This window comes from Vulpes vulpes, chromosome 16, assembly GCF_048418805.1.
Source record: "Vulpes vulpes isolate BD-2025 chromosome 16, VulVul3, whole genome shotgun sequence".
NCBI classification, from domain to species: domain Eukaryota; kingdom Metazoa; phylum Chordata; class Mammalia; order Carnivora; family Canidae; genus Vulpes; species Vulpes vulpes.
In genome coordinates this window covers 22,370,767-22,383,978 of record NC_132795.1, presented here as the reverse complement: position 1 = coordinate 22,383,978, position 13,212 = coordinate 22,370,767, and the positions used below count along the sequence as shown (strand labels likewise).

General features: G+C 39.4%; 1 protein-coding gene across 2 annotated transcripts in view; it reads right to left on the bottom strand.

Moving 5' to 3' along the window:
• Positions 1-13,212, bottom strand: part of SATB2 (SATB homeobox 2) — a 187,454-nt gene that overhangs the window by 31,435 nt on the left and 142,807 nt on the right. For both annotated transcript variants that reach the window (XM_072742826.1, XM_026002597.2), the window contains exon 11: positions 5,173-5,370. In XM_072742826.1, the coding sequence (XP_072598927.1) occupies positions 5,173-5,370 (198 nt within the window). The remainder of the gene's footprint in view (positions 1-5,172; positions 5,371-13,212) is intronic.

Below are 13,212 nucleotides of genomic sequence, written 5' to 3'. Positions count from 1 at the left end.
TAAGCCATGGAAACGCTGTGGTGGAAATATAATAAAGCAATAAAGCGCAAACGACACAGACATGAACAATTTGGCAAATGCTCCCCAATCAACCCCACTCAGTGACCTAGTCATAACATGAGCAATGTCCTTTTTTCTCTCTGCATTAAAAGGGGAGTGCGGTCAGAGGAAAGACTGGACGCCAAACATGCCTGTGTTTTCATTCAGCTGGCGATTCTGGCTTCAAGCAAGGCTCAATGTCTCTGCTCCAGTCTTTCCAACTGTAAAATGGAGTTGGTAATAATGAATACCCTGACCTAACTAGTTTTTGATTCTAAGTTGAGGATATCCATTCACCATTGGGCCTCAGGTCATAATAACCACTAGCGGGAAAATCATTATAACCATGAGAAATAATTTGGTCTCTGACCTTCTGGCACGAACAAGTAGAATTTATATCATCCTTTTCACGGAATGTTTTAGTTTCCCATGTCATCTCACCTCTATTGTTCTTCTTTGTGCTATCTATACAAGGACCAAAAACATTATGTTTATCAGTGGTTTTTTTTTTTTCATACTTAACCTCTGAAGGAAATTTTTTAGGCATTTTCCCCCTAATTATCTCCCCTGCTTCATGAAATTTTAATTCCAGAAATACTGAATATCTCTTCACATACTGTGTCCCTTTGGAAGGCCACAAACCATTGTAAAGCAATCTATGCTCCTCAAGAATCCATTTTCACTCCCTAAAGGCAATATTACCCCCACTGAGGGTCATGGTAAAGATGCATCTCATTTTAACGTGTGTTCAGTCTTGAAAGTCACTTTCTACACAGCAGGGATTTTTGTTTGTTTGGAATAATCTCTACACCAACTGTGGGGCTTGAACTCATGATCCTGAGATCAGGAGTCACATGCTCCAGACTGAGCCCACCAGGCATCCTGACACAGCAGAGATTTAAATGAGAGTTTCTAAAGAGATTTAGAATACCAGAAAGAAAACTGGAGAAAGCAGGTACCTCAATATGACATCAAAGCTGGACCTCACCTGGAGACGTCTGGATCCCTAAGGAGGAAACACTCCATTCTTCCAGGACCACAGTGTCTTGGGGCTACCAGCACCTCTCAGTGGCCCAAAACCCAACTTGGTCTCAACCATAACCTAGCTTCATCTCTGAAGGGAACTTCCATCAAACGTGCATTTCTTGGTAAGCATGCAAAGCATTCTGTTCGGTGTCAGAATTATCAAAATAAATGGCATATAGGACTACCATGGAGGAAATCAGAACCATAGGAGGCAAAGGCACCTGCAGCTTTGGTTTGGCACCTTTGGGTGTAGAGCTGGAGTCACATGTGCAAGGCAGCCTTCCAGGGGCAGAGTGACATGACAAGGTCTGAACAAATGAAGTGGACTGGATGTGTGTGCACAAAAACAGGCTGGGCAACGGGCGTCTTGCAGCGGGATGGGAGTACTGCGTATCAGCTCTGGCCATGGGAGTGGGTCAGATCTGATTTTTTGCATTGTTACACAAAATTGGGGTTTCATGTCAAATTTTCTGATTATGAAGGGTGGGCTTCATTTTTAAAGGAAGGGCTTCATTTTTTAAGTTTAAGGGCTTAAATTTTTAAAACGCTTTGCAGCTTTAAAAATAAAGAAACACAACTGCAGGCAATGTAACAATATATAAACTCTTTGCAAACAAAAGGCAAGAAAACTTTCCTCTCTTCTTAAGGAAAGAGGTACAGATTCTAAGGGACTTCTCAGATCACAGAAAACACTGAATGGGCCGGGGTGATTATGAAGCTCCTTCCTCTATGTAGTACATCGATGCAGACTTTGAATTCAACAGATTAATCTGCTGCATAGTTATGCACAATGGTTCATATCTTTAACATTTCAGAAAAACTGAGGAATAGTATACCCTAACTACTTAAAGAAATTTAAATAGGACCCTCCATTAACCACAAGTGGAGTGGACTTCTGCATGCTTTTCAACATGCTGCATACATCAGCAGCTCTTCATAATCACTGATTTCACCTATATTTAGCAACTTTATAAAAATGGTGCATTTTCTGCCTAACTAGGCAAAACGTCACAATATCAAACTAGTATTACCCTACATAAAATCTCTACAACATGTAAATAATTGTATCTCCCTAAAATTTTAGTTGATATAAGGGCACAAACGAATCTTAACCCTGAGTTCAGTGGCTTAACTTTCGCACAATTACAGACACTTCTTGGTAGTTTGGGATCTTTTATTAAAATACAGTCGTTCCTAAGTGGCAGAGGCTGTGCCAACTGTATTCTCCAATCTCAAGAGTTCTGACAACAATCCATTTATTTTTCTTCATTTCTTATATCATGACTGTAATATAAAATTAATTCAAAGCTTTTTGCTGACAAATGCAGCATTTCAAAGCAGTGTCACTGAGACAGGCACGATGTAAAAAAAAAAAAAAAAAGAAAGAAAGAAAGGTAACAGATTGAAGAATTTCACAGTAGTTATAGGATCAAGGTCAATGGCCAAGGCAAAGCCAATGTAGAGAAAATCACCTTATTTGTAAACTCTTTGGCTAAGATCTGAGTGATAGGGATAACCTTTTATAAAATAAGTGAATTCTCTCAGTGATATCAGAAGTGAATGTTAAAAGCCAAGAGGTACTTAAAACTGAAAAGGAAAATTATAGGCAGACTCTTTCTTAGCCATTAAATATTGTTAGCACATACTCCTGTTTAGACATACTAACATAAAAGATAATAAAACTCATAAATCAATTGGCAGTCTGCCTCTAAGATTTACTTTACTCAAACTGGTCAGTTAGAATATTATATATTAAAAATCCTCTTAGCTTCCTACATATAGGGACCTCATAGAGATGAGAAGTTCTAAACAAAGAATGGAGAAAGAAATGTATAGGACCATCATCCAAATGAAGGATGGTCCTCAGTTATAATGGTTTTAGTATTTTTATCTCAAACTTCTCTAAATTTCCAACTTCGTCACCATCTTATGATAAAATTTGGATGCTCTAAATGTCTACAATAAATCAGTTTTTCATTCCTGTTCTATTTCCACTTCACCTAGGTGAATTAAGATGGACCATGAATGCAAGGTCCACACAAAGTTGGTGGTTCGCTGAAGGCAGTCGTTGGCCTGTACTGGTTCAACACAGAGGTTTTGACTAGTTCACATCAAAACAAGAAAAACAAGGGTGACAGTGAGTTTTTCTTCTGAGTGAATTTATATAGTTTATAAGATCTTTTGTCTGAGCCTATCCTTTTCATTAATTTGTTGATATTAAAAAGTATTTTATTTTAGGAAATGATATGGATAGTAACTTGGAGCTCCCCTTAAATTTTTCAAATCAATGTCTTCTCCAAAAGAAAAGCTTGATGTGGGACGCCTGGGTGGTTCAGCGGTTGAGCATCTGCCTTCAGCTCAGGGCGCGATCCTGCAGTCCAGGGACTGAGTCCCACATCGGGCTCCCTGCATGGAGCCTGCTTCTCCCTCTGCCTCTGTCTCTGTCTCTGCCTCTCTCTCTCTCTCTCTCTCTGTGTGTGTGTGTGTGTGTGTGTGTGTGTCTCATAAATAAATAAATAAATAATCTTTAAAAAAAAAAAACAGAACATAAGGAGAGGAAGGTTTTGTCTTATAAAAAAAAAAGAAAGAGAAACTTGACAAATCTGTACTAGCTCTCTCTTTAAATTCTACTAATTCTACTAATTTCTACTAAATTTCAAAATCTAAAAACAATGCTCTTTGTGACTTAGCATGTTTGTCTAATTATCTGTAGGAAGGTGCCCTCGTGTTTGGATGAGGCCCCAGCCAGGAAAGGACAGGAGAGGGAAGCAGGAAGGTGGGCTATGAAGGGTAAGTCCTGGGGCTCACCTCTGGGAAAGGAGTTGCCCTTACCACAAGTCCAGGACCAGGACAGTGGGCTCCACTGCTTAGCTGTGTACTCTTATCACCCATCCACTCTGAGTTCACAGTGACCATGTTAAAAGATTGCTTCTAGCTGTATGATTTCATGAGTCTAATCATTTGGGCAATTCACTCTGTGACTTTGGAAACTGACCAATGACAGCATGAAAGCACTGACTGAGATGTCAGTATTTGGATGATAAGTGATATAATGGACCCGTTGACTTCTGGCTTCTCCCCCAGGCATGTGGGATGAGATGGAAGTGAAAGGAGACAAGGAAACCTCAGGGAAGAACATTTTGCCAAGTCCTTCACTACCTCTCCTTTGATATCTTGATCAAGAAATGCACCCGACCCTTCCTTCATTCTCCTCATCTTCTCTTCTATTCTTCACACACATGCACACATGCATGCATTCCTGCTCCCTTCTTGCTACACAAAAGGAGGTTCAGACAGAAGCCCTGCAGGGTCCTCTTTGGTGGTAGCCGGGACTGCTGGTATTGGACAGTGTGACAAATCTCAAAACCTATCAAAAAATTTGAGGGCAAACTCTCAGAGGTCAAAATTTGGGATATTAACCTAGTTAATATTTCTTCCTGAAAGTCACTGATTTTAGACTAATACAAGACCCAGAAGCTAAACTCAATTGCTTTCAGAAAAATATTACTTCTCTCAATGAGAGAAAACACTAACCAAACAAAACATGCAACCCAAATGAACACAGATTTCTAAAAGACAGGAAACCAAAACCAGCAAGCACTCATCTTAAAATTCTAAGAACCTATCGTAATGTATCTCAAAGATTCAGTTTAGTTCAATGGTATTCTCTAGCTCCTGTGGATATTTCTTTTCCTCAGCCAAATCAAACATTCCTTCAGGGATTTTAGATTAATTTATTAGCGACTTCAGAGTTTTTTCTGTAGAAAATGATGGAAACTATGAACTATGTTCTCTGATTGGGAGATTTAATCCTCCACAAGTGCTCTGGTTTCACAATCCCACAAGTAAGACACTCAGGAAAGCAGCTGCCTTTGGATTTGACTCACTCATTTTTCTCCAAGTGAACATGTGCACGTGTGTGCAAATACACACACACACACTCATGCACACACATGATGTGCCCACAGTGAGAACAGGGTCCGCTGTCGTTGAAGACATGGCATGAGACACCTTTCAATGGGAGGTGGTGTGGTGTGCCCCTCTGACCCTTGACAGTTTCTGGCATCAAAAGCTGTGCTCAGGTTAGGGGAGGAAGGGGACGCTGACCTGCACTGGCTCAGGGGGAAGCTGGACCACATGTTGCATGCGCTCGCTATGGTGATGTCTTGACTCTTCCTCATAGATCACATCCCTCTCATGCTGGGGAAGGTTTAGGAAGCGACGGATGGTACAGAGGTTCTCCCAGAGGGTGCGGTTCTCTGGGCTGGGGTTCTCCTTCCAGCGGAGCAGTTCACACAACCAGCCCTAGAGAGAGAGAGAGAGAGAGAGAGACAAGGTCACCTGGGTTAATCTGTAGGATTCAGGGCAGCAGAGCATGGCTGGGCTGAAGTCCATTGTCATCCCAGGGTTGCCTATTTTTCTGTCAGAATTATTCCTACCAACCCAAGAAGATACTGCAATAGCCTGGCAACTCTGAAAACCAACCAGTGACCACAGAAGTGGTTACACCAATGCCCAAGAGTTTTCACGCTTGTTAATGACCTTATCCTCCCTACTGAGCACATTCTCAATGAATTTACAGGTCCCTTTGTAAAAGATACTCAAGCAAGATGACAGTTATCCAATTCTCTGAAAAAAAAAAAGTAAACTATGTTGCTCAGCTACAATTTTTTAAAATTACCCAGTTGGATGGTTTCCATCCAAAGAGAAGACTGAAAATGAACAAATATGTATTACAACATAGTGAATTCTAAAGGAGGAAAATATCTGAGTGTAAACAACATTGAACTCTCTAGAAAGGAGATAGTCTTAGAATTATTAGTAACTTCACAAAATAAAAACCACCACCTTAGCTATCATGAAAATGTTGTATATTTGCTCCATCTCTTTATGCCTTGGGCTTTAGGCCCTGTTAACCATCCCTTTCCCACCACGGCCACACCTGCAGGAAGGTAGGCAGTTGGCCGGGTCACACCTGCAAATGTGCCTCCCAACTCTGGCATCCGGATGTTCTCTCGCTTGAAACTGCACGAGAAAGAAAATGTAATGCAAATAATGATGGATTATATGAAAATAATACAGAGGATGCTGTCAACATCGCTCACTGACTCATGTCAAAATATTTTACCCAGTAGCTTTCTAACCCATCACTTCCAAGCTACATCGCTAATTTTAAAAACAAGAACTGTCCCACATCACACGTCTTGCAAAGGAGTAAGAATTTTTCTAAAAAGGTGCATAAATAAATACAAATAACTTTGTAAAAATTAAATCCCCAACTCTCAACGAATTTTAGATCCTAACTTGTAAGCCAATGAAAGTTCCTGACATGCATTATAAAAACCCCATATAATATCATAAGCTGTTGTTTGTCTAACTCTCCACTGTGTCTTCTGCCTTTACCCAAAAAAAGGCAAGATTTGATTATCTCCGCTGCATCAGCCAAGACAGCAACACCAGCTGTTCTCATTGTGCAGCCTCTTCCTCGCGGCCTCCATGTTAATAACCTGATCATTCCATTTTCTCCTTCAACTGCCGGCTGCAGCACCGCGAAGAGACAAAAACCCAGGCCCATCTGCAGCAGCTGTAGGCACTGAACTGTGAAGCCACTGGGGATTTATAAACTAATCTGTAACACAACACTGCCTTGTTTTTACAAGTGAGAGGCCACATTTGCGCAGACCTGATCTTTTCTTGCAATAAACTGGGAGCTGGGGAGAGTTAGAGGGTTAGGAAGAATGAAAACAAGATATCGAATCATTTGCTTGGAAATGTTTTTTCCAAGCATTTTCATAGACTTTTTTTCAAGTCAACTGAGAGATAGGTAAATGCTGCTTTTCAAGGTGCAACCTATATGAAAACTGAAGACAATCACATTTTTTAGCCTCATCAGAAAATAAATGATATTTTTAAAAAAAAAATCTCCCCGTCCCAAAGTGTTTCCTCAAGGGTTTCTTTGTACAAAGGAAGACTTCTTGAGATGGAAAATAAACCAGCTGTGGAAAAATAAGCTCCTCTTTCTCTGCACAGATCTGAATAAGTCTCCAACTGAACTCTTTCAAATGTTTCAAACAGGTATATTTAACATCTCCTGGGGGAAGCTAAAGCAGAGAGACCAATCACTTAACAGAAAATAAAAACAAAAACCTACGTCTGTTAAAAGATGAAGTTCTGAGATGCCCAGACCTTCAGGAGGACAGCACCTGCTGTTCCGCTCGAGGAGTGAACTGCATTGTGGGAAGCTGCAGCTTGAAAGGAGGCAGGTGACAGCTGAGTGGTATCTCCACTTATGATACCCGGAATGTCTCGCACAACATCCATTGCCGCGTTTGATTTATATGCGCTGTTATAATCTGCACTCATTACAATCACTTAGAACAAACTACAGGCCTCGTTATGGACTGGGTGCTGTCTGCCATTCAGTCTTTAAGAAGTGTGGTGCTCAATTTGCCCACTGACATGCAAGGTCCTGACCTTGAAGCTATTAGGGAGCAGATTAGACACAAGTGTGATCATGTGTGCAGACATAAGCAAACCAAATTAATTTCTGGCACAGGGAGGTAGCCAACAAGACCCTGTTCTTAGGGCACCAGAGAACTTCCTCAAATCCCTGATGGAGCTGAGCTAATAGCATGTTTAAGGGAACCCGGTTTTGAAGATGAAGCACATTCATGGTATTTAGAGGGTTATTAATCTAGTTTCCCCACAAAGTGTTTGCTTGGCTGATCAGATTAAGGGATGGAGCCTTCAACAGTGCACCCCCACCACAGCAGGCCCCAAGAAATCTGTGATACTTCACAGCCTTGGACATATTGCACCATGTGTACCCAGCTGCTTCAATAATTAGCTTATGAATGTATCAGCTGGTTCTGTGATTTTTATAAATAATAACTAACCTACAGAGCAGAAAGATTGTCAAGAGCCTTACAGTAGCACAAAATTGCAAGGTGCTCCGAACTCTAACTTGCTCTTCCACTAAATGTCGATATTCCCTACCAGTGGTGCTCCCGCGATGCCATTTATAAATATTTATTTTGCATTTCACATGGCAATGTATGTTTGTTGGTTTTCTTCATGACAGCCATAATTTACTTTCCTTTTGCTCTCACTGCTCATTCCACGTATTTGTATGCTTACCTTCCAGAAATCTATTCTTTTACCCCACTTCCCCTCTCACCCTCCATCTTTTTATTCACAGGGTCCTTCCACCAGCCCATTTGGGATGCTTATCTGTTTTCTCAATGGGGTCTCTTATTAGCTTGTTTGGGGGCTAATGAATGTGTGAGAAAGTGCCATGTTGCTGCATGAACACACATGTATGTCAGTGAACCCACCACAGAAGAGATAGAGAGTCCCCACATTGGGATTTTTTTCATTTATATAATTTTTGCATGCCGTCCAAGAAAGTTTTGCAGTATCAGGAAAAAAAAAAGTGTAAATGTCAAATAAAACAGTGACAGATGACAGTATTCTCTATTGAATAGCACTGTTTCTGTCGTGCATGTTCAATGGGAACTCATGAATTATTAATAAACAAATCTCCTTTTTCTGTTAAAAATCTCAAGTAGGTTTTTTGTTGTTCCCTGTGTTATGTGGAGAATTCCAGGAGAATTATTTTCATTTCAGAAATGCTGATACAGAAGTTTATCTGATTTCCAACCTTGGTCAGCTCTGTGAGCAGACGCCATGAAGCATGGGGTATATACCTCTCTGCGACTGCTCTTTTAGTCTGGCTGTAAGTTTCGATCAAAGGTTAGCTGAATCTTCATATAGTCAGTTTAGCCTTTCCAGTATGGTAAAACTGAGGCTAAGTGAGTTACAGCCAGGAAGCTCAGAGGGTATTCAACACGGAGCCTTGAAACCTAACTGCTAAGTTCCTGCTCTGACATTAAGTGACTGGGTTACCTTTGGGCAAGTGGTTCCCTTCTTACAGCTTCTGGAATATAACCGTTAAAGGAAGGGTTTACAAAAGATGGTTTCCAAGTTCTCTTTCTAGCTCCACATTCCACGGTCTGTTTACCTTGTTATTTGTCAGAAATAGCAGATGATAATTACCCATCAGGGTTAAAGTACAAAGAAACCACCTTGACCAAGGGATTGAGGGCAACATCACCAGTGATAACATATGCACATCATGAACCCTGTGGTTTCAGGCACTGCAAAGAACGAACACAGCCCAGTCTCTGTGGCAGTCTTGCCAAAAATGCATAACCTCAGTTGAATCACGACAAACCCAAATTGAGAGATGTTCAACAAAATAGCATATCGGTATTCTTTTTATTTTTTTAAGATTTTATTTATTTATTCATGAGAGACACAGAGAGAGAGAGGCAGAGATGCAAACAGAGGGAGAAGCAGGCTCCATGTGGGGAGCTCCATGTGGGACTCAATCCCAGGACTCCAGGATCACGCCCTGGGCTGAAGGCAGGCACCCAACCTCCAAGCCACCCAGGGATCCCCGCATAACAGTGTTCTTCAAAAGTGGCATTGTCATTTAAAAAAAGGAGGAGACGTGACTGGGTGCACTGAGATGGGCACTTGACAGGATGAGCACTGGGTGTTATTCTGTATATTGACAAATTGAACACCAATAAAAAATAAATTTATGATACCAGCCAAAAAAAAAAAAAAAAAAGGAGGAGACAGAGGAGAAGAAGGAGGAGGAGGAGGAGGAAGAAAGACCCAGTCACAGACTGCAGAAAAGTAAAGAGAAATAATCACTAACTGTAGTGGGGTCTCTGGATGGGACCTTGGCACAGAAAATGGTCAATAGTGGAAAGACTACTGAGATTAGAAGAAACTTTTTAGTTTAGTTAGCGTATTAAAACAATGTTAATTTGCTGGTCTTGATAACCGCACTGTGGTGATATAAGGTGAGAGAAAGTTAAGTGAGGGATATACAGACACTGTACTATTTTGCAACATTTCTGGGAGTCTGAAATTTGTTAAAAATAAAAAATGTTAAAAAAAATACAAAGAACACCTAAACTTACATCGAAGAAAATATACACGGAGTCTAAGCGTAATGATGACAGGGAATTATTGATTGAAACTCTTTTGCCTTCAACCTCTGAACCTAGAGAGGGAATATAAGTTTAAAGGTTGCATTCTTGCAATCAATGGTTAAAGTGTTCCCAAGCATTCAGTGTGTAAGTAAATAATATCTAAAAATATCTCATTCTAATCATCTAATCAGCCCCTTAAACAAATATGTTTCCTTCAGATGAAAAAACAATTCTGACCACACTTTCCAACTATGCAGGTGAAGCAACACTCACACAATCCATGTGTTCCTGAAAAGTTGCATGTCAATCTAAATTTACAAAGCAAATCATGTTGCAAATGTATTAGGACTCTTTATGACTTGAAGAAATGTGCCATTATTTCTTTTCAAAAGATGAATGATAACCTTGATCTTCTAGTAAGTTGACAGTTTTATTAAAGATTTACCTAAATAAGATACTCCTCATTCCCAATTCAAAAGCATTAAAAAGGCATAATAAGAACAATTTGCTCCTGTTTTTCTTTCATGGTTTTGTCTCTCATCTACTGACTTTGTGCTCCAGCCATTTTGAGTTACAGACCCTGAATTTGGTTGGTATTCCCATCTCCATGCATGAACTGTGAGGTATGTACCTACCCATCTGTGATTTCTCTTTAGTTTTAACCAAAGGTCAGTTTAACTATTTTAGAACGGGAGAACTGAAGCTAAGTGAGTAACAAGTGTTTGAGCACAACTAATATTGCTCATGTTACTTACTCCCTTGGCTGAAATGTCTCATACACAACCTTCTGTCCCCCCTGAGAAGCTATATTCCAAAGCTCAGCTGACATGGTCTCACCTGATCTGAAAGAACTGTTTGCTCACTCCTGTATGACTCCAAAGCAGTTTGCTTATGCTCTTCTGTGATTTGATGATGATTATTATTACACGGGGGCATGTATGCATCCCCATTGGAATGGTTGGTTCTTGATGAGGGTGGAAGGAAAGGGTTCGTTTCTTACTCGTTTCAACATTGTCACAGTGCTGCAGTTCCTTACACACAAAAGATCCTAAATAAATGTTCATTAGATTTAACTGAAATTATCTGAGTACATAAAAATGAGCCTACTGGAATGTTTTGCAGCCTCAAATTCAGAGTTATAGTTGAAGAGGGGAACTGTTTCTCAGAAGGAACCCTGTCAATGTTCTGAGGCTTGTTTTCCCATCTCTAATGCACAAATATGATTTTTTTTAAAAAATGGAGTGATCTAATTTACATTATATATTCATGCATTATATATAATATATAAAAAATAGTGATAAGTCTGTCAGAACATTAATTCAGTTTGTAATCTTGTATTCAGCACTCATCTATTATGTGCCATGCAATGTGCTGGTATGTTACATATATCATTTGTCTTGATTATTTTTACTAACCAGGTTAATTGAGATCACCAGCATGGAAGTGAGTATTCTGACAATGAAGCTCAGGAAAAATATCACAATAGAGAATGATATATAAGGTGGATCTTGAAACATAAAGATGGATTTCACCATGTAGGGAAGGGATGTGATCAGAAGCATGTTCCAAGCAGAGATAATATTATCAGCAAATGCAGAGATTTAGAAAATTATCATAAATAATTGGAATTATTTAGGAATGAGAAACAACTTTGTTAGCTAATACAGTCTAGAAAGAGGTGGGCTCAGGTTAGAAAGAATAATATGCGAAGAAATTTCATCTTAATCCTATGGGCCTTGGGAGCTATAGAAGACTTTTAAGTGATATAACAAAGAATTAACTTTGCCTTCTTTTTGCTTTGCTTTGCTTTCTCTTCCTTCTTCCCTCATTCCTTCCTAACAAGAAGTCCTTAGGGAAAAGACTATGATAAAGTCAAGAACACCACTTATCCTAGCCTATACACACACACACACACACACACACACACACACACACACATTTTTTTTTTTCTTTCACAGCATATCAGGACCCACAATGGCCTGGTAATGGTAAAGTACATACCTCATATGTTCACCCAATAGGAGTTTTCACTCTAACAAATAAAATGACATGTATTGTAAACCCCAATCTCTTTTTTAAAAAATCTGTTCTCATCATTTTAACCATTTTCTTTTCTCTCTGTGTGTGTTGTTGTTATTCATATGAGATTTTTTTATAGCTTTCCTGGATTAAAAATTATTCAGAAAGGGCAGTATTATTATTTCAGTTATAGAAATTTTAAAGGTTTAAAATTTTCAAGTAGACAATAGCTGAGCGATATTCTCCAAACTACATACCAAAGGCTGAGCATTCTCAGACTCCAAATAACTTCCCAAATAACCAGGGAGGTCTTTCACAAAATGATAATACAACCAGAGTTTGAGTTTGAACCCCAGTAGAGATGACTTTGAATCCCATAAGCTCCAAACCTTACCCTTAAGTGATGGGGGAGGGGAAGCAAATGGGAAGGCAAGAGTTCCTGTCCGTGGTACTGAAATGTCACTGCGTGCTAAGTTACTTGTTTTCCTACCCCAGGACACTGGTAATGACGCCAACTTCTCCCAGGCCCCATGTTTTTCTCCTTTAAAAATAACTAACTAACTAACTAAATAAATAAATAAATAAAATAAAATAAAATAAAATAAAATAAAATAAAATAAAATAAAATAAAATAAAATAATAAAATAAAATAAAATATTAAGTTCTATGTCGGTCACAAATTTCCTAGTTTCTATAATATTTCAGAATAAATAAAAACCAAGATTTGCTTAGCAATAAACAAGTTTATAGCCTAGTCTGAGCTACAAAGAGAGAGACAGAATAAATAACCGTTCCTGTTAGGTAAGGTTTACTTGCCTTGAAGGCGGGGCCTTCTCAGTCGTTATGTTGTAATGTGCTTCTCAATGTGCCTAACACGGAGCTGATAAGTGAATTCAATCTACAAATAGTAAGTAACCTCCACCCCCTTTGCCCCTCTAGGAACTCCAATGAATGAATCAGTCAGCAAATGAACAGTTCTTCAGGAGAATGACTCAAAGCTTCTTGCACAGAAATGTAAAAGGCCATTTACTCACCCACATCCTCAATACAGAAAATGTCAGCATATGTAACCAAAAGGAAATGTTTTCTGAGTGTCTCAAAAGAAAATTCATATTATTAACCA